The following is a 25,193-nucleotide window of genomic DNA, read 5'->3' as shown; positions in this document are numbered from 1 at the left end:
GCTGCACCTCAATCCCATGGCCAGTTCTGGGTCCCCCAACTCAGGAAGGTCATTGGAGGGCTGGAGAAGGATCTGGAAAATCCTGAGGGAGCTGGGGCAGCTCAACCTGGAGAAAAGGGAGATCCAGGGGGAATTTTGGGCTTCTCCAGGGGACATTTGGCATCTGATTCCAGGGAATGGAACAGGACAAGAGGGAATGGCCTCGAGATATACTAGGGGAGGCTCAGGGTGGGAAATTTGGGGAAATCCCTCCTGGAAAAGGGAAAACGCCTTGGAAGGGGCTCAGGGACATTTGGAGAGGCCACTCCTGGAGGTGTCCAAGGAATTTCTGGACACTGGCCTGGGTGACCAGGTGGGGGTTGGGAACAGCTTGGACTCGATGCTCTTGGAGCTCTTTTCCAACCTCGGGGATCCTGGAGTTCCATGAGCAAGAAGGACAAACCTCGTTTACTGTCCATGACATTCCCTGACTCCATCTTCTTTCCCCCAGCTCCTCCTCCATCCCTGAGAACCATGAACTGCATCAGCTCCCGGTGCCTGCCCGGCTGCGAGGTGGCCTGTCCCGAGCCCTGTGCCTACAGCAGAGGCCTCGGCCCCTGCGTGGCCTCCTGTGGGGACTCCACGGCCCTGGTCTACGCCCCACCCGTGTGGATCACCTTCCCCGGCCCCATCCTGAGCTCCTGCCCCCAGGAAAGCATCGTGGCATCGTCCATGCCCCAGCCCTCCGGTGGTTCCTCCTACGGCTCAGGGATGGGAGGCTACTCTGGTGGCCTGTCCAGAATTGGGGGCTCCTATGGATCTGGGGGCTCCTATGGATCTGGGGGTTCCTATGGATCTGGGGGTTCCTATGGATCTGGGGGCTCCTATAGCTCTGGGGGCTCCTACGGATCTGGGGGCTCCTATGGATGTGGGAGCTCTTCAGGGAAGTTGGGCTCCTCTGGATGTGGGGGCTCCTCCTCGGGGGGCTGCTACCTCAAGAAGTTCTACAGCAGCAGCAGCCATGGATCCCGCCTGGGAAACTGAGGCTGAGACGGAACCCCACGATCCAGACCTGCAGCTGGGACCGGCTTTTGGAGATGGCAAAAAAACATCAACAGGAGCCACCCTGGCTTAGGACCTCTGGGAACTGGGCCCACACCTCTTCCCTGCATTTCCCTTTTGTCTTTAATTAACAACAGCCTCTGTTAATCACCCTTCAGCATCAGCTCCTTCTTTCCATTGTGCCCAGAGAAGAAAAACAGAACAGCTTGAAAGGCCTGGCATGGAGCTTGTCAGTGCAGCCCTGACAGGAGAAGAAGAATGGGTGGAAGGTGGATTCTTCTCGGGCAGTGGGCTGAAGGAAGGAGTGTCTCTTTGGTGTCATTTGTAGTGTACCCTATTAAAATCCTCTTGCATCATCATCATTTTGTTGGGATTTCCTTTCTCTGCAGGGACGTTTCAGTCCCATCCTCTACGTCTCTAAGTTTCCTCAAGCTGGCTCTGTGAGCAGCAATTATGGGGTTTTATGGTAATTGGGAGGTAATTGTTTAATTAATTTGGGTTGTGAAATGGAGGGTTGGATGAGCAGCCAAAATTTACGCACAAAAGGGTTCAGTTGTTCTCTGGGGGTGCACGGGGGTCTCTGGAGGTGATGACTTTGATGAACATGTGAGGGGTGGGATGTGGTCAGCTGACAGCTGAAAAGCCAAAAGGGTTTTATTTTACACCCTGGTTTAGCTCAGCTCCTCCCTCCTGTTCATTCCTGGAATCATAAAATCCAGTCCTTGAGGCTGGAAAACATCTCCAAGGTCATTGAGTCCCATCTTTGGTCAATGTCCACCACCCACCCGACCAGTGCCATTAATAATGGCAGTTTCCAGTTCTTCCTTGGACATCTCCAGGGTTGGCCACTCCAAACCTCCCTGGCCACCCTTTTCCAGGAGGAATTTTCCCAAATTTCCCACCCTGAGCCTCCCCTGGCACAGCTCAAGGCTGTTCCTTCTTGTCCTGTTCGTGTTCCCTGGGAGCAGAGCCCGGCCTTGTCCATTCTGCCACCATATTTAGAACCGATTTTTAGGAATCATCATAATTCCCTGCAGAATTCTGAGGTTCAGGAAAGCTGAAAACATTTTCAGGAGTATCAAAGAACCAAGGCAAAAATGTGAGGATGGGGATGAGAACCAAAGGAAATCCACCAAGGAACCTCTCCTTGATTTCTGAGCTGGCAGTGCCAAATGCTTTGAGACGTGGAGAAATTTCTCCCGACTGTGGCATCATCAAAGAGCTGCTTTTATATGACAGCAAAATGTCACCAGGCTGTGCAAGAGAGGATTTCCCAAGGGAGGAGTGACACAAGAGCTCGGATCCTGCCTGGTGCTGTTGTTTTCTGTCGGGATGGGAACACACAGAGAACCCTGGTTGAGCCCCAGGTTTAAAGATGTGCCAAAATGACCTAAAATTCGTCTTTATTCCCTTGGAAAATGTATGAGGGAGAGCAGGAACCCAAAAAAAAATTTAAAAGATGTTTTTAATACTTTTTATTGCACTACAGAATGTGTAATATTAAATCAAGAAAAATGAATTGAAATATAGGAAATATCAAGAAAAATAAACTGTCCGTATGGGAGATTCCTGCTTGGAAAATCAAATTTTTCTCTTTCTGTTTAAGCTGAAAATGTGTTTAAAAAATTGAATTGACAGCTCCGGAGGTAAACAAGAAATTAGATGACACACAACTCAAGTTGCTTAAATTCTTCTTGCACCTAAAGAGGTTTAGGAATTTTAATCTGCGATTAATTTAATGATGACACCGAATAAATTCATCAGCTCCGAGCAAAACCTTAATGGGGCTGAAGGAACAGGCTCAATTGGAAAACAATTAGATAATTTGTTTGCAATCGTGGTGAAGCTCTGGAGAGAGAAGGAAAGATCCCTCAGAATTCCAGTTCAGCAAATCCCAAAATGCGTCACAGGGTGAAACCAGGGCTCCAAATTCCTCTTAAAGTGGCCTGAAAGTTTCTCCAGGGTTTGGAGGAGGATTTCAGCTGGCTCTGGGCAAAGTGATTTCCAACCGAATGATTTGTAGGAGAAAAGGTGGAAAAGAAAATGTGAGGCAGAAATAGGGATATAAAAGGGTTTTAATGGGAAATATTGATAGTGGAATATTTGTTGTCCCCACCCTCAAACCCAGTGCTGAGTGAGATAATTGGGCCTGGTTCTCGTCCTGGAGCCTGCAAACCTCCCAAATTCCTGAATTAGGCAAAAAGATGAGTTGGAAAAAAGAAAAAGAAACCAACAATGGGAATTTGAATGCAACAGAACTTTAATGACAGGGTAGGGTTGAGGGCAGAGTCACACACAGGGAGAACAAAGGATGATTCCCAAGGCTTTGGGAAGTGATGCAGATCCACAAAGGCTGGAGAAGGCAATTCCCGGGATGTCCTTGGCTTGCAGCTTGCCCAGGAGCTGAGCCCAGCCCGTGGCTGCTGCCGGGGGAGCCGGGGCTGCCTCAGAAATAATAGAAGCCGCAGTTTCCTCCTCCAAACCTCCTGGAGCTGGAGCTGCCCCCTCCGTAGGATCCCCCTCCACAGGAGCCGCCCCCAAAGGAGCTGCCCCCGCCGCAGGAGCCCCCAAAGCCACCGCCCGAGGAGCCCCCAAAGGATCTCCTGCCCCCGAAGGATCTGCTCCCTCCATAGGAGCCCCCGGAGCCAAAGGATCTGCTCCCTCCGTAGGAGCCACCCATGGAACCGCCACCACATGATCCACCCATGGAACCACCTCCATAGGATCCCCCAATTCCCCCCATGGAACCACCTCCATAGGATCCACCCATGGAACCACCTCCGTAGGAGCCACCCATGGAACCACCTCCAATGGATCCCCCAATTCCCCCCATGGAACCACCTCCGTAGGAGCCCCCAATGGCGCCCCCGGACCCAGAAGATCCCATGGCCCCCGACGGGAAGGAAGTGCCCACGATGCTCTCCTGGGGGCAGGAGCTGAGGATGGGCCCTGGGAAGGTGATGACCACGGGTGGAGGGTAGACCACAGCCCGGGAGTCCCCGCAGGAGGTGACACAGGGCTGGCTCCAGGCGTCAGCATAGGGCTGGGGACAGGACACCTCGCACGGGGACGAGCAGCCGCTGCTCACCATCGCTCCTGACGACATTCTTGGGATGGACGGCGACCTGCGGCAGCACAGCGATCAGAACTGCAGTGCCCAAAATTCCAGAGGGAAAAGAAATCCTGCTCTGGTGCTTTCCATGAGCGGGAAAAGGAAAGTTTGGGAAGAGTCAGGTTTGTCCCTTTTCTGTGTTTCTCTGCACTGAGCTCTGCTGATTCCCACAGGGTTTCCTGCTGCCCTGGAAGTGCTGGGAATTCTGGAGAGCAAAGCCAAGCTCAGGGGCCTTTGGAAGCAGCTCATCCTCAGGAGTTGGTTGGACCATAAGATAAAGTTGTGGAGGACACCAACAACCTTGAATTGATTCCAGGGCCTGGGAAATTCCAGTCCTGCCATTGATCCTGTGCCTACAAATGGAGGCATGGGTGGGACTTTGGATTTTAAAGCCTGGAAAGGGCAGATGGGATTGCTGGACACCAGAGGTTATGCAGGAGAGCAAGACCTCCATGTCCTGAAGACACCTTTTGGGATGGGGAGGAACCTGAAGCAGGGGATAAATCCTACCTACAATGCCCAAAATTCCAGTGGAAAAATAAATTCTGCTCTGGTCCTTTCCCTCAGCAGGAAGAAAGAGAAAGAAAGAGGAAGAAAACATCTTTTGGGAAGGAGAGAAAAGACAGAAAATATCTTCCCCTATTCACGCAGAGGACAAAGAAGATCCAACTCACCGGGTCTGGAGAAGTGGAGACGAGGAGCAGCTGTGGATGGATGGCACTGCAGAATTCCAAGGGCTCTTTTATACTTTTCCCGACCCTCAGTGGGATGGGAACCACGCTTTGTGCAAGAGCTTCCCACGCGTTACCAAACCGTGTTTTGCTGGGCTGGATGGTTTCATTAATTGTCCTAATTGTTCTCCTAAGTGACGTGATAAATTCATTATTAATCCCAAGTCACGTTCCAAGCACTGCACCCCTTGGGTTTGATCCCATTTGCTCCACATTCCGACCCCCAGGAAGTCACCTCAGAGCTGGTGCTGTCCCCTGGGCCTCACTGGAATTGAAGTGGGAATGGGTTTAGATCCACTTGAGGGATTTATTGATGAATAAATAAGTTTTGTGCACAATATTTCGCTTTCCACCCCAAAATCTGGATTTTGGGGACTTGATGGAAGTGCTACCTCATCCCAGAGCTGTTGGAATGGGAGAACCAGCAGCAGAACCCAGGATTTTCTGTGTAAATCAATATTTCCCAATTAGAGGAACACAGAAAGTTTCACCTTAATTGAGGAGTCAAGGAGGAATTGCTGACTGGCAGAGCTGTCAAACCCGGGGATGTCACCGGGGCCTGACAGGGCTTGTTCGGGTTCTGTTGCAAGATCTTAACCCCGATATTGGCTCCTCATGCTCTGTTTTCCAATCGGGTCTGGAAACACCAGAAATGTGGGGATAGGAGTTATGTAAACACTAAAATAAACTTTATCGTGATAGAAATGGGAAATCTAGGATGATCATGGAATTTTGGGATTGTTAAGGTTGGAAAGGAGCTCCAGGGTCCAGCCTGGGACTGATTCCTCACCTGGTCACCCAGAACAATGGTCAGAGAGTCCAGAGAGTCCTTTCCACCCTTTCCACGAAAACCAGGATGAAATTCCAGCTCCAAACTGGAGTCAGTTCCCTCCCACAGCTCCGTCTGAGAATCAAATCTAAAATCCCAAATCTTATATCTAAAATCTCAAATCTCAGATCTTAGATCTTGAATCTCAAATATCACATCTCAAATCTCAACTCACAAATCTCAAATATCAGAGCTCAAATCTTGAATCTTGAATATCGAATCTCAAGTCTTAGATCTCAAATCTCAAACCTTGAATTTCAAATCTCAAATCTCTCCAGCTGACTTTGATTTAGATGCAAAATCACCCCAGTTTAGGCTTTGATGACACCAATGTTTATGTGAGATGTTTGCCTTGGACAACCACCCCAAAATATCCATGATGTTTAAAACCCTCCTGGAGGTTTCTGGTGATTGATAAAGGGAATTTTGCTTGGAGATCTCTCCTCCTATTTATGCATTTCTGCCTTTCACCTGACGAGTGAAAGGCAGAAATGCATAAATAGGAAACCCAGGAATTCTGTTGGAATTTTCAGGGAATTCAGGAATTCCCTGAAAAAATAATCCTGACCAGTCCTGAGGGGCTCTTATTGTGTTTTAGGTGGAATCAGCTTCATGCACTCAAAAATATTTAGGTTTTTTCATCCAATAATGCCTCCTGGACACGTGTCTCCCTGGAATATTGCAGCTGTCCCAAAAGGGGACAAAATTAGGATAATTAGGATGACAAAAGGAGAATTGCAATAATTAAATGCTCTCACACAGGGCTTCCTTGGATGATAATGAGCATCCAAGGACTTAATTTAAGTCCTTTTTAATGAGTTCCTTGGGTTAAATAGATATAAAAAATGACCCTTCCCAACCGAGGATTTACAAACACAAAATTTGTGAGTTTTCCCAGTTCTGGATTTCCAGGGAATTTTCTGCAGAATAGAAAATATTTCCCCTGACAAAGCCAAATCGATTTCTGCCCTTACTGGGGGAATTCCTGATCCTTCACCCTTCCAAGCCAATTCCCAAGTCAAACCAGGTCAGGAAATGGCAGCTGTAATAAAATAATCTAAAAATTATTTAAGGATTAAAGCAAGACGAAGGGTGTGTGCATGTATTGGCTGATGAGGAGTTGATTTACGAATCATTAACACATATCAAAGCAATTATTACAATTATAAGAAGCTTATACAGCAAAAAATTGTCGCTGGTGATGTCCCAAAATTGTATTGCATGGCCTGGGAGCTGTGGCGAAGGGTATAAAACCCGGGATTTTCCTGCAGATTCTCCAGCACCTTCTCCTCAGTCCGGTTTTCTCTGTGAGCCCGGTGAGTTCTCTGCCTCTGGTTCCATTTCCATTACCTGGGATGCGGCTGTGGGTGCTGAATTGGGAAATGATTCCATGTCAGAGCTCTGACATGATTGGGAATATGGATTTGGGACTATTTTCCAAGACAAATTGTTCCATTTTATCCATTCTGTCTCTTGGGAAGGGAAGGTTTTGTGGCTGGGACACAGATCTCCAAATGTGAGGTTGTGCTGTTCCCAACCACAAAGGGAAAGTGTCAATTAAACCCTGATTATTTGATGGGGAGGTTACAACTTAACTACTCTGAGCTTGGCTTTTATTCTGGATGGAGGGAAATGAGAAGAGATCTCATTTTTATAGGGCAACAATTCCTTCCATCAGGAAATTACAGATTTTATCATCCTGGTGATTGTGCAAAGGCCCAGATCTCCTTGAACATTTTAATTTTACTCCAGTGTTGCACTTCTCTCTCTATCACAAAAAATGCTGTCAGGAATCTTCCCAACCTCTCCTTCCCCCATTTTTCCCGCTCATGGAAAGCACCAGAGCAGGATTTCTTTTTCCCTGGCACTGCAGTTCTGATCGCTGTGCTGCCGCAGGTCGCCGTCCATCCCAAGAATGTCGTCAGGAGCGATGGTGAGCAGCGGCTGCTCGTCCCCGTGCGAGGTGTCCTGTCCCCAGCCCTATGCGGATGCCTGGAGCCAGCCCTGTGTCACCTCCTGCGGGGACTCCCGGGCTGTGGTCTACCCTCCACCCGTGGTCATCACCTTCCCAGGGCCCATCCTCAGCTCCTTTCCTCAGGAGAGCATCGTGGGCACGTCCTTCCCGTCAGGGGCCATGGGACCTTCTGGGTCTGGGGGCTCCATTGGGGGATCCTACGGAGGGGGCAGTGGCTCCATGGGGGGAATTGGGGGATCCCTTGGAGGTGGTTCCATGGGTGGCTCCTACGGAGGTGGTTCCATGGGGGGAATTGGGGGATCCATTGGAGGTGGTTCCATGGGTGGCTCCTACGGAGGTGGTTCCATGGGTGGATCCTATGGAGGTGGTTCCATGGGGGGAATTGGGGGATCCTATGGAGGTGGTTCCATGGGTGGATCATGTGGTGGCGGTTCCATGGGTGGCTCCTACGGAGGGAGCAGATCCTTTGGCTCCGGGGGCTCCTATGGAGGGAGCAGATCCTTCGGGGGCAGGAGATCCTTTGGGGGCTCCTCGGGCGGTGGCTTTGGGGGCTCCTGCGGCGGGGGCAGCTCCTTTGGGGGCGGCTCCTGTGGAGGGGGATCCTACGGAGGGGGCAGCTCCAGCTCCAGGAGGTTTGGAGGAGGAAACTGCGGCTTCTATTATTTCTGAGGCAGCCCCGGCTCCCCCGGCAGCAGCCACGGGCTGGGCTCAGCTCCTGGGCAAGCTGCAAGCCAAGGACATCCCGGGAATTGCCTTCTCCAGCCTTTGTGGATCTGCATCACTTCCCAAAGCCTTGGGAATCATCCTTTGTTCTCCCTGTGTGTGACTCTGTCCCCAACCCTTCCCTGACATTAAAGTTCTGTTGCATTCAAATTCCAATGTTGTTTTTTTTTTTTCCTTTGTAGCTCCTTTTTCCAATTCATCTTTTCTGCTTAATTCAGGAATTTGGGAGGGTTGGAGCCCCCCCCAGCTCTCTCCAAATTCTTCCCCATCTCAAACTTCTCGAATAATAATATTTATTTAAATTTCCTGCTCTCAACACCTTTTGTAACTTCACCGCTTTGAAGCCTGAAATCTTTTTCCAACTGGGATTCCACAACCACTTCCTCACCCCTGATTTTATCCACATAAATAAATAAAAACGTGCAGGAGAAGAAATTAACTCCTGACTGAGGAAGTCGGGCTGGTCCAAAAGCTCCCTCTGGAGCTGCTCTGGGGAAAGGAATTTGTGCCAGGAAAGGGCAGAGCAGCTCTTCCCTTCCAAGGAGTTTTTGGGCAATTCCTGGGGCTGGAACCTGGCATGGAATGAGGATCTGGAGCTGGGAATGACCCCGAGAGAGCCAAAAACAGGATAAAAGCTGCAGGAGGCTGCTGCTGGTAAGGAGAGAGGAAGAGCAGGAGGAATCCTCCTGGCAGGGCTGGCGCTGCTGAAAGGAGCTGGAAAGGAATTCCAGTGTCTCCAAACTTTTCCAAAGCTGCCAGAGGTTGCTGGGTTGGGCTGCTCCAGGCAAAGCAGCCCCTGACAGCTCCTACTGATCCTGATCCTGATCCATTAATTCCCCATCCCTGGAAATGTCCAAGGCCAGGCTGGATGGGAATTGGAGCAACCTGGGATGGTGGGAGATGTCGCTGCCCATGGCAGGGTGTGAGATGAGGGAATTTTTAAGGTCTGTTCCCACCTGAACCATCCCATTTCTGTGATTCCTTTCAAATCCTGTCTCCGGGGCCCATCCCACCTTCCCAGCTCTGGAATTCTGTGTCGCACTCAGCTGAGCAGCCCTGGATCACGTTGGCACCAAAATCCCAGCACCTGCCACCCCAAACCTGCTGTTTTTGAGCACCCCCAACATTTCCTGGGCTCATTTCCCTTCTTCCTGTTTGTTTGGGTTATTTTTTTTTTTTTTTTGGGTTTATTTTTGTCACGACCTCCATGCTCTGTTCCCTCCTGGAAGCAGAGCGATCCCAGAGGCTCCCCTGGGCAAAAGCATGGATGGGGAATGCTGTGAGGAAATGCTTGGGGATGGTTTTGCAAACACCCACTCATGTTTTACCCATGCAAAGCGGCCGTGGCTCTCTGAAGTTAATGACAGGCTGCGGGTATTAAAGCAGGGCTGAATCATAGCGTCCCTTCCAAACAAATGTGTCAGGGCCACCCACGTGATTCCCCTGACTCAGCCTCGGGAATTCGGATCCCTCTGCTTCTTCGGGATTAAAAGCCTGCCCCTGTGTTTGTTACCCTAATGATACCATTTCAATCCACTTGGCCAAACACTCACCTTCCCAAATCAGGCCATGTTTGGGGATTTGAATGGGACCGGGCTTCTCTCACCTCGGGGGCTGAGCTTCCAGCATGCCATGAATTTCTGCTTCGCCTCAGCACCAGCTGGGGCTGGAACTCTTTTTGTCCTCTGGATCCAAAGTTGTCCTGAGTGACCTTAAATAAATCCTGGGGTTTTTTTCCTGGTTTTCCCTGTGTTAAACAGGGAATTGTTGTCTTTGGTGGCCTCTCCCCTCACCCCCAGTTTCCCACACTCCTCTACACTCTGACATTTTTCTGGTGACCAAAACCACCAGGAAAGGAACTGGGGATGGAGTGATTTATCCCATACCAGCATCCCTCTGACCATCCCACTTTTCCCAAAAGGGACTTTCCCACTTCCGATTTCTTCCTGGGCACGAGTTTTGTGGCAGAGGTGGAGTTTTGTGCTAACCCAGGGCTTCACCGGCCGCATCAACCCTTGGTGCTGTTTTATATCCCAGAATCCCAGGATTGTTGGGGTTGGAAGTGACTCTGGAGATGTCCCAGAGCAGGTGACACAGGGACACATCCACGTGGGTTTGGGATGACTCCAGACAGGGACAATCCCAATTCTGCCCTCCCTGGGCAGCAGCTCCATGGAAGGAAGTTCTTCCTCACGCTGGGGTGGAACTCCTGGAAGTTTGGAACTTGGGATGAGTCGGATCCTGGACTCGGACACCAAATGAGGAGCCAGAGCCCCACGGGCTCAGCCGGGAGTGGCTCTGGGAGCCGACTCGGCCACTCCAGTCTGGCCATTCCCATAAACACGTCCCAACAAGTTTGGAAGCAGCCAGGAACACTCACGGCTAATGCTGGGTTAGGCTCTGCTGCATTCTTGGAGGCCAGGAAAACAAATCCTGGGATTAAGGAGCTGCAAGGACAAGCCTTGCAAAGCTCAGGAGCTGCTGCAAAGCCGAGCTCAGCTGGGGTTTTCACCTTGGCAGAGCTGCAGGAATAAATTTGAGCCTCAAAACTCTGAAATGAGAAGAATCCGTGACCAAACAACGGCGGTCACGTGCTGGTGAGAAAAGGGTAATCAACACAAACAGTGAGCAAAGCAAAGCAATTACTGTAATTACCCCTCAAATTTGGTTTGGGGAGTAATGGGACCTAATGCCCAAATATGACGTTATTTTCTTGCATCAGCCTGGTGGTCCAGCCGGGGATATAAAAACCATTCCTGACTCAGGGAGCTTCCAGTGGGTCCTGTTGGCTTCTCCTCGGTGAACTGAGTAAGTTGGATTCTGATATAACTTCTTCCTAAAATAATAAAATGAGCCTATTTTAAAAAAAAATGTTTACGTTCAACTCAGCGCTGAATTTTGGATTCGTGTTCTGCTGTTCTGGAAAGAAATTCCATTTATTTTCATGGAATAATCAAAATAGTTTTGATTATTCATCCAGAAGCGCAGCGGGATCAAAGTTTAAAAATGTATTTGCAATCTAGGTAATATTAAAACCATTTAATTCCATTGCTTTATGGAAATTTAATGGATGCAACCTTTAGATAACCTTAAAATACCTCAGCCAGCAGCTTTCACCTGGCGGGGCAGTCCTGCCCTTGTGGCTTCCAATTTTTATCTGATTTTGGGCAGAGGTGGTGTGGAAATTTAAACAAGTGTTTTAGAAATATTGAGATGGGCAGAGCTGCAGTCGCCTGTGGATGAGGACACAACATGCCTGTGGATGTGGCACTACAAAATTCCTGGTTTTCCTATGCCAGAATTACCCAAAAAATGTCACCTTGGGAAGTTGCTTTGGGTAGTTTTGTTCTGTTTATGCAAAGCTTTGGTTTTATGCAAAGCAAGAATAATTGAATCTGCTTCGGATGTGTTGTGCTTTGTGTTTAGGTCTGGTTTTAAGTTATTCCTTTCCTCTGGTTTGGTCTCTGATCAGGGTCTAGTCAAGGACAGGGAATTCAGCGTTGTAGCAGATTTGAAGGGTGGGAAGCTCAGGAGAGCACCTGGATTAGGGTTTAAATTTGGGTGAATTATGCTCATTTGGGCATCGTGTTTAGAATGAGGAAAGAAAACAAAAATGGCTTGAGTCAAACTCAACCCCACCCAGGCTTCTCCAATACGCAGCTTAAAAAAAAAATAATCACCTGGGCTGAGCCCAAAATATTCAATTTAATCTGCAACAACAGATTAAGCAGCTCCTTCACTCAGTGCTTTGAGGTGGAATTTGGGTATGGTTGAAATGACAACTTGAAATGGACTTTTGCACTGTTTTCCAAATACCCGCCCTTAGATTTATTTCAAAACCAGAAAGAAGAATTCAGCCCTGGTCTGGGAACAGTTTTAATCCCTCTGAAATTTAAATTTGGGCCAGCTGCTTTCAGGTTTTTGTTGTGCTTCAGTTTTTCCTCATGATCTTGCAAAAGGTTTTTATTGAATTTTCTGAGTGAGTCTTGTGCTCAATATCTGTGGCAAAGGCACCTGTTATGAACTGACAGCACTAAATCCATAATTATTGGTATTCTTATGGATCAATTCCATCACAGGGATGGTATTCCATGGATTTTTATCTTCTCAGCCCAGACTTTATCCAAATTTGGTCCAGTAAAACCTCCCGTGTTGTCCATACCTACCGTGGTTTATGTTTTGCCCTCATTTTACTGAGCTCCACCTCTGGAACACAAATTGCACAGGAGAAAACAGATATTAATTAAACAACAGCCCCAAAGCGGTCATTTGGTGTCCTCAAGGAGGTGTTTTGGTGTCCCCAAAGAGGTGTTTTGTTGTTGTCCAAGAGGTGGCTTGGTGTTCCTGAAAGAGGTGGTTTGGGGTTCCAAAGAGGTGTTCTGATGTCCCCAGAGAGGTGCTTTGGTGTCCCCGAAAGAACTGGTTTGGTGTCCACAAAAGAAGTGGATTGGTGTCCCCAGAGAGGTGTTTTGGTGTCCCCAAAAAAGGTGGTTTGGTGTCCCCAGGGAGAGGTTTTGGTGCTCCCAGGGAGGTGTTTGAGATCTCAGGGCTCTGGAAGGTCATCAAGAAAAGCCAAGCCAAGCAGAGCAGGGCGGTTATCAACCCACCCACCACCTCATGCCTTTCCAGGGGTTGACCCCATCCCTCCAGCTCCTTGGGATTGACATTTGTCCCCTCCTTTCAGGTCCAGCCCAGCCACAAGATGTCCTGCGAGAAAACCGTGTGCGCGGAGCCCTGCCCCGACCCGCGGGCCGCCGCCTGCAACGAGCCCTGCGTGGTGGCCTGTCCCGACTCGCGGGTCATCATCTTCCCACCACCCGTGGTCGTCACCTTCCCGGGGCCCATCCTCACCACGTACCCACAGGAGACTGTGGTGGGATCCACTGAGTCGGCCGAGCTGGCTGGGGCTCTGGAGGCGGGCGTGCCCATTGGGACGGGCCAGAAGGGCCTGGAGTGCCTGGAGTCCTGCTGCCTGCCGCAGTTCGTGGCCAAGTGTGACCCCCCGTGTGTCACCCCATGTGCCCCGCCCTGTGCCACCCCGTGCGCTGTTCCGTGCGCCACCAAATGTGCCCCGCCCTGTCCTCCGCCTTGTCCCCCGCCTTGTCCCCCGCCTTGTCCCCAGCCTTGTGCCCCGCCCTGTGCCCCGCCCTGTGCCCCGCCTTGTCCCCCACCCTGTCCTCCACCCTGTCCTCCACCCTGTCCCACACCTTGTGCCACCAAGAGTGCCACCAAGTGCGCCCCGCCATGCCCGGCGCCATGCCCGGCGCCCTGTTCCACTAAGTGTGTGACCAAGTGCGTCCCCACCTGCACCACGCCCTGCGCCACGCCCTGCGCCACGCCCTGTGCCACCAAGTGCGTCCCTGAGCGCTCCTACACCTTCTCCACCCGCTGGAAGCACCCGTGCCAGAGGGGCCTCTGCAAGAAGAACTGAGCGGTTTTGGAGGGAAAGAACCACGGAAAGGAACGAGGAAAGAAGCGAAGGAATACGGAATGTGTGACCTGAAGGCTGCCGGAGAGGGAAGCGCCGCTGGAAACCAGGACCACGCGTTTTAAGTCTAGGATAGAGCTTTAGTTTAGTTCAGGCTTTTCTTTCTTCTTGGGGCTTTGCGTCTTCTGTCTGTGCTTTGGACTTTTCTCTGCCCAGTTTGACACCGAGCGTGGATCGGAACCGAGGGATTTGGGGAATGGTGGGGATTGGAAGGTCTCAGCAAGTGTCAGGGGAGGGGGTGTCAGGCTGGAAGGGGTCAGGCTAAAGCGGGTGATCACAATTTTGGGTGATTTGGGGTGATTTGGGGTGATTTTGGGTCTTTTCTCGGAGTCGGCTCCTCCTTGTCTGCATTATTCTCTCTTCAAATGTTCGACTCCACTTTGCATTCCCATTAAAATGCTGCTGCATCAAACCTGTTCCGAATTCCCTTTTTCCTCTGCTCCTTGGGCTCTCTTGGAGACACTCAACCTTGGTCGAGAGAGACAGGCGACCTCCAGGCTCTTCCTGGACTGCTCCAAACTTGACTAAAGGTAAAATTCAGGGTTAAATTTCTGGGATAAGAGATTTTATCCCTAAAATAAACCCTGGCTCTGCATTTTCTGGGACAAAATATTTTATTCTTAAAAACATCTGGCCCTGCATTTTCCAAGATAAAACCTTCAGATTGAAGCAAAACGGGAATTCTTAGTGTCCTGTTCATACCCAGCTCTGTTTGGGGATTTTCTTCCCTCTAAACAAAGGGAACTGAGCCAAACCCAAGCTTTTTTTTCCCCCCCACATTTCTGCATCCAAACTTTCCTGAACTGCTTTTCCAAGGACTCTTCTCCACCTCTCGGCGGTGACAGGGAGGGACCTGGAGCTCCAAATTCCAGGAGCCGATGACAGCAGAGGATCCCTCCGGGCAGTTTGGGATGCCAGGCGTGTCCTGCTCATCTCATTCCGAGCCATTCCGGACGCTGTTTTTATACTAAAGACCATGTTCGGTTCATTCTTCCCTAATGGCCACGTTGGGGCTGGAATTCCGGGTCATTCCCCGCAATTACCCCCGCCCCAAAATATCCCAGGGCTTCCGCACAACAAAGGGAGCCAGAACGCTTCCCAAACACTCCCAGGCTGGATTACGCCTGGACCTGGAATGTTAATTTTATGTTAATTAATCAGCTCTTATTTGGGTTACGTGCCCTAAAACTGGAGTAATCGATTTGAGAAAAAAAAAAAAAAAAGAAAAAAAAAAGGAAAAAAACCCAGAAAAAATAAGGAAAAAGAAAAGAAAAAAAAAGCAAGGAAGTTGTGGCCCCTGGTGAAAACTTCCCGAGGGTTCGGTTCCAAGGATGAGGGGCTGAATTGTGAGGAAAGTGGGAATTCTGGCCGGAATTCGGGATATTAAAGGTGTCCCTGTTAATTTTGTGTTGTTGTGAGTGCCGGTTCTGCTTCTCGTGTCCATTAAAAACCATTTTCTGCACCACCCTGCCCTGGGGTTATTCCACCTCTCTCTTCCTCCTGGGATTCCTCATTTCTCTCCCAGATGCTCCGTTTGATTTCCAGGAACAGCCCATGGTGGTTTCCTCCCAGCCACAAATTCTGGGTCATTTTGGAAAATGGGAATTTGGGCCCTTCAGTGTCAGAAAAAAATCAAATTTCCAGGGGATAATGAAATTTTAATGACATTAATCTCTCTGACAAGTCCCGGCCGTGCCCGAGATCTCCTCCCAGTGGTTCCCCGCATTGCCGCGGGATGTTTTTATAAATCCTCTGGGTTTCTCTTCATCATCTCCGCCAGAAAAAAAAAAAAAAAAAAAAAAAATTAAAAATAAAAACCATCAGCACAGCCTCCCGTGATTCCCCGTGTGGCGTGGGAGGGGCGGGCCTGGAAAGAGCAAGGGAAAAGGTGATTATTGCTAATTAATTCTTAATAAAGCGGGATTTTCTGGATTTTCTGCGGGCTCAGCAACTCCTGGGGGAAGCCTGGGGCGGGCGCGGGGTCCTGAGTCAGGAGTGACCATGGGAGAGGCAAAGATCTCCGTCAAAAACATCTCCAGATTCCTGAATCATTGTTTGCCCGTCTTCATCCTCACCTCAAAACCTTCCTCCTCCTCCTCCTCCTCCTCAGGGGCTGGGAATGATCCCTGGATTTCTGCGTGGCTCCTTCCCTGGAAATCGCGCTTTCCCCGTGATGGCACCGGCTGGAGCTGCTGCCAAAACAATTTAATTTTAATTGAAATTTTAATCTCGGCGCACTCTGATCTCGGGACGATGCCAAACCCTTGTTTTCCACACCCAACCCCTCGTTTTCCCGGCACCCCGAGGGAATTGGGCAATTTTTGGGGCCGATTTCCTCACGGCGATTATTAAAAAGTCTGAGGTGAAATCCCAGCCCCGGCTGTTGATTCAGAGGGGAAGGAGATCCAGGGAGGAGCCCGAGGCTTCGCTCCTTTCATCTCCTGCGCCGGCTCCGAGCCAGGAATTTTTTGTTTGGAGAAACAAAAACAGGAGATGGAGAGGCCGGTCCTCGCGGGGATATTGAATTGGGGAATTTTGGCGCAATTTGGGGGGAAAAAAATCGATATGGAAGCTCACAGAGAAATAAATCTTCAGCTCGGGAGTTGTGCCAAGGGTGGGAATCGCCCTCCCTGTCTGACATCCCAAAATCTCCGGGATTTAAAGGAGCGCCAGGTGGAGTTTTGGGAGAAACAATGATCACAAATACCTGGATTGAGAGACAAAAGCGAAAAAAGCAAAAGGCATTTGAGGGACAATGGGGACAAAGAGGACAGGAGTGGTTCCCTTCCCCCGGGCCGAAGTGAGGAGTTATATAAAAGCTCCTGCAGCGGGATTTTAAATCATTTTTCTGCCATTCTCGTCCCATCTCCTGCTGTGACACCGCGTAAGTCAGGTCTGGGGGGGTCGGGCAGGGTTTGAGCTCGGAAATTGTAAAAATTGTGAATTTTTACCTCTAAAAGATTCACATGGAGTGGTGGGAGATGGTTCATGATTTGGGAACAGAACAGTTCGAAATAAATGGGGTAAAATTTGTGTTAATAAAATAAAATGGCGTTAATTCAGATATTAATTTCATAAATGAATAGAAGAAATAGGAATATAAGAAATATTCGTATTATAAATATGAAAATTGAAAAGATTAATAATGGAAACAGGAATATTGAAAAGAATATTTGAATGGATGGATGGATGGATGAATGAATATTGGAAATATGAACATTGGAAATATGAATATTTAAACGATGAATTTTAAAATAATGAATATTTTAAATATGAAGATAAGAAATATGACTATTAGAAATATGAATGTTGGAACTATGAACACTGAAAATAATAAAATTGGAAATGTGAATATTGGGATATATGAACACTGGCAACATGAATATTCGAATAAATAAATAAATAAACAAACAAGGGTAATAATAAATAATGAATAAATAATGAATAATAAAAAATAAATAAAATTAATAAATAAAGATTATAAATATAAGTAATAAAATAAATAATAAACAATAACTATAACTATAAATAAAATATAAATAACAAAATATGATAAATGATAAATGATAAATGATAAATGATAAATGATAAATGATAAATGATAAATGATAAATGAAGGTTGTCCTTTGCTCTGTCCCCTCACATTGTCCCCTCTCTGTCTCCCCCAGCCCCACGATGTCCTCCCAGCAGCTCTGTGCCGTGTCCTGTCCCCAACCCTGTGCCAGCGCCTTGAGCCAGCCCTGTGTCACCACCTGCGGGGACTCCCGGGCCGTCATCCACCCCCCGCCCGTGGTCATCACCTTCCCGGGGCCCATCCTCAGCTCCTGCCCGCAGGAGAGCATCGTGGGCTCCGCATTCCCGGCGGGAATGGGAAATTCCTTCGAGCTGGGAGGTGTCTCCTCCTCCTCCTGCTATCCCGGAATTCCCTTCCCCTCTTACCCCCAAAAACCCTTCCCTTCCCACCCCCAAAAACCTTTCCCCTCTCACCCCCAAAAACCTTTCCCCTCTCACCCCCAAAAACCTTTCCCTTCCCGTCCCCAAAAACCCTTCCCATCCCACCCCGAAAAACCCTTCCCAACCTACCCTGAAAAACCCTTCCCAACCTACCCTGAAAAACCCTTCCCAACCTACCCTGAAAAACCCTTCCCCTCTCACCCCCAAAATCCCTTCCCGTCCCACCCCGAAAAACCCTTCCCTTCCCACCCCCACCGTCCCAAGCCCGGCAAAGGATCCCCGCATGACCAAAAGCAGCAGAACGAGAAATAAATCCACAAATTGTGAGCAAGGGGAGGGCTCCGAGAGGGGCCGGGGCTGCTCCTTCATCCCGGGAATGACTCCAGGAACGATCCCAGGAACAATCCCAGGATTGAACCCAGAAATGACCCCAGGAATGATCCCAGGCACCATCCCAGGAATGATCCAGGAACGATCCAGGAATGATCCCAGGAACAATCCCAGGAGCCATCCCAGGAACCATCCCAGGAACAATCCAGGAACGATCCAGGAGTGATCCCAGGAACAATCCCAGGACTGATCCCAGGAACAATCCAGAAACGACCCCAGGAATGATCCCAGGAGTGATCCCAGCCCTGTGATACCCTCTGGATCAGATCCCCACTCGCAATTCCCATCGATTCTGCTTTGCTGTGAATTTGCCCAAATTCCCCTGGATTTCCCTCTGAATTCCCCTGGATTTCCCTCTGAATTCCCCAGGAATTCCTTGTGGTGCTGCTGTCGCGGGATGAATCCCATTGCTTGGCCCCAATAAAATCCCTTCTGCATCACGATTTGGAGTTTTCTGTTGGGGTGGGATGAGCTCTTGAAGCATTTCTGGAGTGGACACGTAAATTTTTCATGGAATATTTTGTCCCACCTGGTTCCCTGGGAAGGTGAAATGGGAATTTTCCAATAGGTGAATCCATAAAAACATTCCCTGGAGGAGCCAAACCCTCCTCCCAAGATCTCCAGGATGGTTTGGTCTCATGGGCTTGCAGAGGTTTTATAAAAAAGAGAAGAAATCCAAGAGATATGAATGCAAACACAGAAGTTTATTGGGATAAAAGCGGACAAACAATTCGGGGTTGGAGAACGGAAGAGGCAAATTTGGGGAAACATGACATTAAAAACAGGAAAGAGGAGAGGAAGAGCAGCTCCCAGGTGTGCTGAGGAGATCCCAGGGGTGCTGAGGGCTTTGCATGGATGCTGAGCATTTCCCATGGATTCTGAGCAGCTCCCATGGGTCCTGAAAAATTCCCATAGATCCTGAACATTTTCCATGGATTCTGAGAAGTTCCCACAGGTTCCGAACAGTTTCCATGGATCCTGAGCAGTTCCCATTGGTCCTGAACATTTTCCATGGATTCTGAGCAGTTCCCATGGATTCTGAGCAGTTCCCATGAATCCTGAACGCTTTCCATGGATTCTGAACAATTCCCATGGGTTCTGAGCAGTCTCCATGGATCCTGAGCAGTTCCCACAGGTTCTAAACAATTCCCATGGATTCTGAGCTGTTTCCATGGATCCTGAGCAGTTCCCATGGATTCTGAGCAGTTCACACAGGTTCTGAGCAGTTCCCATGGATCCTGAACATGTCCCATGGATTCACAGCATCTCCCAGCCCCACAGAGGCCCGTCCCCCCACTCAGCCCCTGCCCCAGCTCCTGCTGCCTCTCGCCCAGGTTTCCCCATCCCTCTCCCGGCTCAGCAGGGCCCGCAGCCCCCGGAGCGCTGGCTCCAGGCGCTCCTGGAGGAGGAGAAGAATCCTCCATAGACCAGAGAACCCTGCAGGCCCCCGGGGCGCTCCAAGCCCGCCGGGAGCGCCGAGCCCACGATGCTCTCCTGCGGGCAGGAGCTGAGGATGGGCCCCGGGAAGGTGATGACCACGGGCGGGGGGTGGATGATGGCCCGGGAGTCCCCGCAGGAGGTGACGCAGGGCTGGTTCCAGGTGTCGGCGCAGGGCTGGGGGCAGGACACGGCGCAGGGCGCGGAGCAGCGGGAGCTGAGCTGGCTGGAGAAGGACATCGTGGCAGGAGAGAGCTGGAACTGCTGAGGAAAGGGAGGGAAGGGAGGAAACAGGGTTGGAAATCAGCACAGCCCCTGCTCGTATTTTTCTCTCTTTCCTTTCTCCCTGTCCCTCTCCTCCTTCCTCCTTCTCTCCCTCCTTCCTTCCCTCCCTCAAAAAACTCTCCAAAATCTCAGATTTTTCTCTTTCTCTCTTCTCCCTGTGCCTCTCTCCTTCTCCCTCCTTCCCTCCCTCCCAAGCACCTGCTCTGGAAAAACTCAGATTTTTCTCTCTTTTTCCACTTCTCCCTGTCCTTCTCTCCTTCTCCCTCCCTCCCTCCCTCCCTCCCTCCCTCCCTCCCTCCCTCCCTCCCTCCCTCCCATGTGGCTCCTCTGTTCAGAATCAGATTTTCCTCTCTTTTCCCTCATCCCTCTCTCTCTTCCCTTGCCTCTTTCCCTCCCTTCCAGGCATCTCCTCTCCAAAAGCTCAGATTTTCCCTCTTTTCCCCTTATTCCTGTCCTTTCCTTTTCCCTTATCCCTGTCCTTCTCTCCTCCCTCCCTCCCAAGCACCTGCTCTGGAAAAACTCAGATTTTTCTCCCTATTTCCCTTCTCCCTATCCCTCTCCTTCTCCTTCTCCTTTCATCCCTCCTTCCCAAACAGTTCCTCTCCAAAATCTCAGATTTTCCCCTTTTCCCCTTCTTCCTGTTCCTCCCTCCCTCCTTCCCAAGTAACCCCCTCTCCAAAATCTCAGATTTTCCTTTTTTTTTCCCTTTTCCCTCTCCCTTTCCCTCCTTTCCTCCTCAGGGCTGTCCCAGTCTCCCCAAGGAGTGACTCCCACCCCTACCACCCCCCAAAGCATCCCCCAGACTCACTCAGAACCCGAAGAGGAGAAGCCCGAGGAGCTGAAATCTCAGGAATCCGGAGCTGGGATGGGAGGAATTGGGAGCCGGGAGCTTTTTATCCCATCCCGGGATTGCCCGAGGGGGTTGAGCCATCCGTGAAGTTTCCCAACCCTCGGGAGGCAATCCCTGCCCGGGCTCGGGTTGTTTTATCCACCTCAAAGCAATTATCAGTTTCTCACAACACCCTTCCAGTTTCTTCCTTGAGTTTTTTTGGAAGCGGTTTCGCTTCCTGCAGCGTTTTTGCTGATTTTGCAAAGTTGGGGAAATTGTTGGGGAATTAATTTTTTGTGGTGGAATTGCTCCATAGGCAGGAGCAGCTTCCATAGACCAGCCTGGCCTTGGACAATTCCAGGGCTGGGAAAATAATGGAATTCCCTGGGCCAGGCCCTAACAGGGAACAATTCCAACCCAAAATCCCACCCAAATCCCCCCTGCCCCATTCCCTGTGTCCTGTCCCCGCAAATCCTCAGGAAAAGTCTCTCTCCAGCTTCTCTGGAGCCCCTGCAGATCCTGGAGGGGCTGTGGGGTCTCCTCATTCCCAACATTCCCAACATTCCTAGCCTGGATCCATCAGGGAGAGGCTCCAGTCCCCTGAGCAACTTCACAGCTCGGGGACACCAGAACCAGGCACGGAATTCCCAGTGGGATCTCACCAGAGCCATCCCACCAGAGCCAAGGGGAAGAATCAAACACCAGGACCCAAAAGGAAGAATTTTAGGGTTCATTTGGGTTGATCCCACTGGATTTCTCCTTCTGCCCTTTTAGGAGGACGGGGAAGTTCAGACAGGGATTTCCAGCAACTCCCGGGGGTTGTGCCCCACAATTTCTCCTTCCCTGGTTTTTCCTAATCCTGGTTTTGGTTTGGGTGAATCCTCTTAACTGTAAATTCTGAGGGCTGGGAAAAATCAGGGAAACCCCAGGAAAGGCTTCCTCAGGCTTCCTACCCTGAGTTACCAATGGAAAAAATGGAGTAAAATGGGCATTTTGGGACAGAATTCTCAGGGCCACTCAAATCCCCACTGTTCAGTTTGTAGCTCCATAAAGGGGATGGATTCTGGGGGGGGGGGGGGGGGGGGGGAAGGTCATTTCTTGAGGAAATTTGGGAATAATGTTGGGTATGGAAAACAGAGACACAGCAGGAAATGTAATCCATGAATGACTGGAGAGGGGGAAATCTGAAGAACAAATCTGCTGAAGTTGCAGCCAGACCTCTGCCTCAGCTGCACCTGGACATTCCCAGGTTTTCCAGGGGTGATGCAGGATCCCCTCCCTGACCTGGCTCACCCCAATCCATGAATCCTCCTCCCTCAGCAGTGCTGATCCCACAGGTTCCCTAAAAAATGGACGTGGATTTCTCCTGGAAAACTCCATGGACATTTCATGAATCTGGGAGTGTTCCTTGACCAGGAGGACATGAAGGAGCTCTTCCCATTCCCAAATTCCACAGGAAGGTGTCTGTGGATGAACGTGCCTCAATTCGGAGTCACCGGAGTCACTGTGGGTCAATAATGGCAGAAATTGCACAATTTTTCCTCGGAAAAAGCGGGGTGGGATCCGAGCTATGTCAGCACCTCATGTTGATGGATCAAGCTCTGAGCAATCGTGAGGCAATCCCAGAAGTAGGAAAAAAGCAACAAGGAAAATTAAGAAAAATAAATCATTACTGTGCCTGAGTAATGCCGTGGATGTAACAACAACAGTAATAATTGCTGAGCGAAATAATCACTTTATCTGGGCCATGAGAGGTGGAGGGAATTTTTCTTGGATCATTCATCAGCCGTGGTTGTTTCAGCTCCAGTTGATTGCCCAAGAAATGGTATAAAAACCCTCTCAGCTCTGAGCTGCTCCAGCAAACCCTCCCGACTCGCTCCGAGCTCCACAGGGGTAAGTCTGAGCCTGGAACTGTTCCTGGAACTGTCGGGATCTGAACTGAGCTTTGCTTGGATCCACAATTGTGGGGCCAGCAGGGCCAGAGCAGGGTTTGGAGTTTAGTGGTAATTTTGAGGGTTACTGTTAATTTGGGGGTTACTGTTAATTTTGGGGTTTACTGGTCATTTGGGGGTTACTGGTAATTTTGGGATTTACTGTTCATTTTGGGGGTTACTGGTAATTTTGGGATTTACTGTTCATTTTGGGATTTACTGTCCATTTTGAGGGGTATTTTTGTGTCAAATTGACTCCATAATTAAAAGTCAGGAGGCACAGGAGACAAGGACATGAGAAGATGGAAAACGCCAAATTTTGAACCTCTTTGTGACTTTTTTCATCCGTTCTTTCTCCTCCCAGCCCAGCCTCCACTAAATTGGTCTCTGACCTTCCTGCTGCCTCTCCTTCGTGGTTCCAGACCCATCTCCAATCCCAGAAGATGTTTTCCTACAGACAGAGCTCCAGCTCCCGCTGCCTGACCCCCTGTGCGATCTCCTGTCCCCAGCCCTGTGCTGACACCTGGAACCAGCCCTGTGTCACCTCCTGTGGGGACTCCCGGGCCGTCATCCACCCTCCGCCCGTGGTCATCACCTTCCCCGGGCCCATCCTCAGTTCCTGCCCCCAGGAGAGCATCGTGGGCTCCTCAGCACCCTCAAACTTCCTGGGATCTGGAAACTTCCTGGGATCCGGGGGTTCCTATGGCTCCTACAATTACGGGAGGTCCTACTCTTCCTATGGATCCTCTGGGAGCTGCAGACCCTGCTAAACATCTCAGGAATGAGCAGGAAGGAGCCAAGAGTCGCCATGGAGCATCCACAAATCCTGGAAGATCCCGGAGCATCCTCAGCCCCAAATCCCCGCAGTTCCAGGAGCATCCTCAGCCCCAAATCCCGGCACTTCCTGGAGCATCCTCAGCCCTGCACTTTTATGTAAATTCCCTTTTTCTTTTTCTTTCTTTTTTTTTTTTTTTCCCGACCTCGGAATGGTCCCATCCATGATCCCTTGCCTGGCTGAAAGTGGGATGAGGTCGTGTCACCTTCCCACACCCAAAAACCCAGGAGTCATCCCTGTGGAATGCCCAGCCCTGGAGCGATTCTTTCCTTCATTTCTCCCGGGGTTTTCCATCCCAACCGTGATATTTCTCTTCCTCCTTTCTCATTAAACCGTTGCGCATCAAAATCCAGAGTTTTCCTGTGGTTTTTATCCATAATTTTGGGGGGTTTCTGCCATTCTGGGTGAGCGCGGCGGCTTCTGTTGCCTTTCCACACCCGGAAGGTGCCCAGGTCCTTTCGGCGGTGACACAAAGTCATTCCAAGAGGGATAAAGAGGTTTTGGAACTCTCCCAATTCCGTTCGGATCTTCCCTCGGGGCAGGTGTGGCTGTTCCTTGTTCCCAAAGAAAGTCAAACACGGGTGACTCAGATTATTTGTGTCTCAATGCCTGCCCCGGGCTCCGATGTAATTACATCCCCACACGGTAATTTCACAGTTTTTAAAGTTGTTTAAAAACAGCCTGAGGGGAAAAACTTTCCTTGGAAAACTTCCCTTGAGAATTCCCACAGGAATTTTTTTATCTGAAAGGCAAATTTTTGGTGGAATTCTTTGAGTTCCTTGAACTTTCCCATAAATAAATTAAAACAAATTGAAGAGTTGTTGAAGTGTACCCTGGGAGGGTGGAGAAATTCTCTTTTCCAGGGAATTTCTGGCTGGCCCCATCCCTGGAATTGTCCAAGAACGAGTGAGAGCAACCTGGGATGTGGGAAGGAGTCCCTGCCCATAAATCAAAGATCTTCAAGGTCCCTTCCAACCCAAACCATTTTCTGGTTCTATGAAACCCCAAAGGACAATTCTTTAATCTTTAATTCCTTAATTCTCCCTGGGCTTGGAAGGAAAAGAAAGAAACACAGGAGAAAGATCCAAAAATGGCTCAAAATTTGGGGGGTTTTCTCCTCCTTTTTCCATCTCTGTTTTGGAGCAACCTCTGGTCCTGTGACCCATAATTAGGGAGACAATTTGATAAAAAATCATAATTTTCTGGCCACTGCAGCACTGGGATGTGTCCATGGCAATTCCTGAAGTTCTCGGGCACAGTTTGAAGAAAAACAGGACAGAAAAATTCCGATGGCAGCAACTGAGCCTCCTGATCCACCTGCCACCCAAAAAGGGAATTCCTGGGAGCGAGGAGAAAACTCCGAGGATGAGAAAAACTCTGTTCTGAACCCCAGAGGTCACTGTACCCTTGTCTTACCCAGTGTTCAGTCCCGGGACAAGGGAAGAGCTGTTAATTGAGATGCAATCAGCAGCTGACTCATTAAAGGTGTTGCAAACCCCGAATCCCAGCTCGGAGCAGATCCCGATGCCAATTAAACATCTCGTGTTTGATTTCCAGACTTTATTTAGCGGGTTAAATGTTTATTTAGTGGTTTTTAGGTGCTCCGAGCTGGCAAAATCTTAATTTAATGGGG

General features: G+C 49.7%; 4 protein-coding genes and 1 long non-coding RNA gene across 6 annotated transcripts; 3 read left to right on the top strand and 2 right to left on the bottom strand.

Moving 5' to 3' along the window:
* The first annotated feature begins 513 nt into the window (after positions 1-513).
* Positions 514-1,023, top strand: LOC131569495 (scale keratin-like). The gene has a single exon (XM_058821705.1). The coding sequence runs from the start codon at positions 514-516 to the stop codon at positions 1,021-1,023; it is 510 nt and encodes a 169-aa protein (XP_058677688.1).
* Positions 1,024-3,283: 2,260 nt separating this feature from the next.
* Positions 3,284-4,984, bottom strand: LOC131569645 (keratin, type I cytoskeletal 9-like). Of its 2 annotated transcripts, none has more exons than XM_058821886.1 (2): positions 4,828-4,984; positions 3,284-4,166 (listed from the first exon to the last, which is right to left on the bottom strand). In XM_058821886.1, the coding sequence occupies exon 2, from the start codon at positions 4,145-4,147 to the stop codon at positions 3,488-3,490; it is 660 nt and encodes a 219-aa protein (XP_058677869.1). In that variant the 5' UTR covers positions 4,148-4,166; positions 4,828-4,984; the 3' UTR covers positions 3,284-3,487. The 2 variants fall into 2 exon arrangements, with proteins under 2 accessions (XP_058677869.1, XP_058677871.1); XM_058821888.1 differs by having other exon boundaries at positions 3,284-4,189; positions 4,828-4,852.
* Positions 4,985-16,742: 11,758 nt separating this feature from the next.
* LOC131569613 (uncharacterized) lies at positions 16,743-18,683 on the top strand. The gene is made up of 2 exons (XR_009275805.1): positions 16,743-16,783; positions 17,568-18,683. It is a non-coding gene; the product is annotated as an uncharacterized LOC131569613 (long non-coding RNA).
* A 916-nt stretch (positions 18,684-19,599) lies between these two features.
* Positions 19,600-19,920, bottom strand: LOC131569494 (feather beta keratin-like). Its single transcript, XM_058821704.1, has one exon. The coding sequence runs from the start codon at positions 19,918-19,920 to the stop codon at positions 19,600-19,602; it is 321 nt and encodes a 106-aa protein (XP_058677687.1).
* Positions 19,921-22,669: 2,749 nt separating this feature from the next.
* Positions 22,670-23,835, top strand: LOC131569655 (scale keratin-like). Its single transcript, XM_058821900.1, has 2 exons — positions 22,670-22,687; positions 23,090-23,835. The coding sequence occupies exon 2, from the start codon at positions 23,169-23,171 to the stop codon at positions 23,493-23,495; it is 327 nt and encodes a 108-aa protein (XP_058677883.1). The 5' UTR covers positions 22,670-22,687; positions 23,090-23,168; the 3' UTR covers positions 23,496-23,835.
* Positions 23,836-25,193: the final 1,358 nt, after the last annotated feature.

This window comes from Ammospiza caudacuta, chromosome 30, assembly GCF_027887145.1.
Source record: "Ammospiza caudacuta isolate bAmmCau1 chromosome 30, bAmmCau1.pri, whole genome shotgun sequence".
Classification (NCBI taxonomy): Eukaryota; Metazoa; Chordata; class Aves; order Passeriformes; family Passerellidae; genus Ammospiza; species Ammospiza caudacuta.
Note: the sequence above shows the minus strand (reverse complement) of the source record. Positions and strands in the feature narration are given on the sequence as shown.

Bases quoted from the DNA above. Each gene is read 5' to 3' on its own strand.
- LOC131569495 (XM_058821705.1), top strand. From the start codon at position 514: ATGAACTGCATCAGCTCCCGGTGCCTGCCCGGCTGCGAGGTGGCCTGT.
- LOC131569645 (XM_058821886.1), bottom strand. From the start codon at position 4,147: ATGTCGTCAGGAGCGATGGTGAGCAGCGGCTGCTCGTCCCCGTGCGAG.
- LOC131569494 (XM_058821704.1), bottom strand. From the start codon at position 19,920: ATGTCCTTCTCCAGCCAGCTCAGCTCCCGCTGCTCCGCGCCCTGCGCC.
- LOC131569655 (XM_058821900.1), top strand. From the start codon at position 23,169: ATGTTTTCCTACAGACAGAGCTCCAGCTCCCGCTGCCTGACCCCCTGT.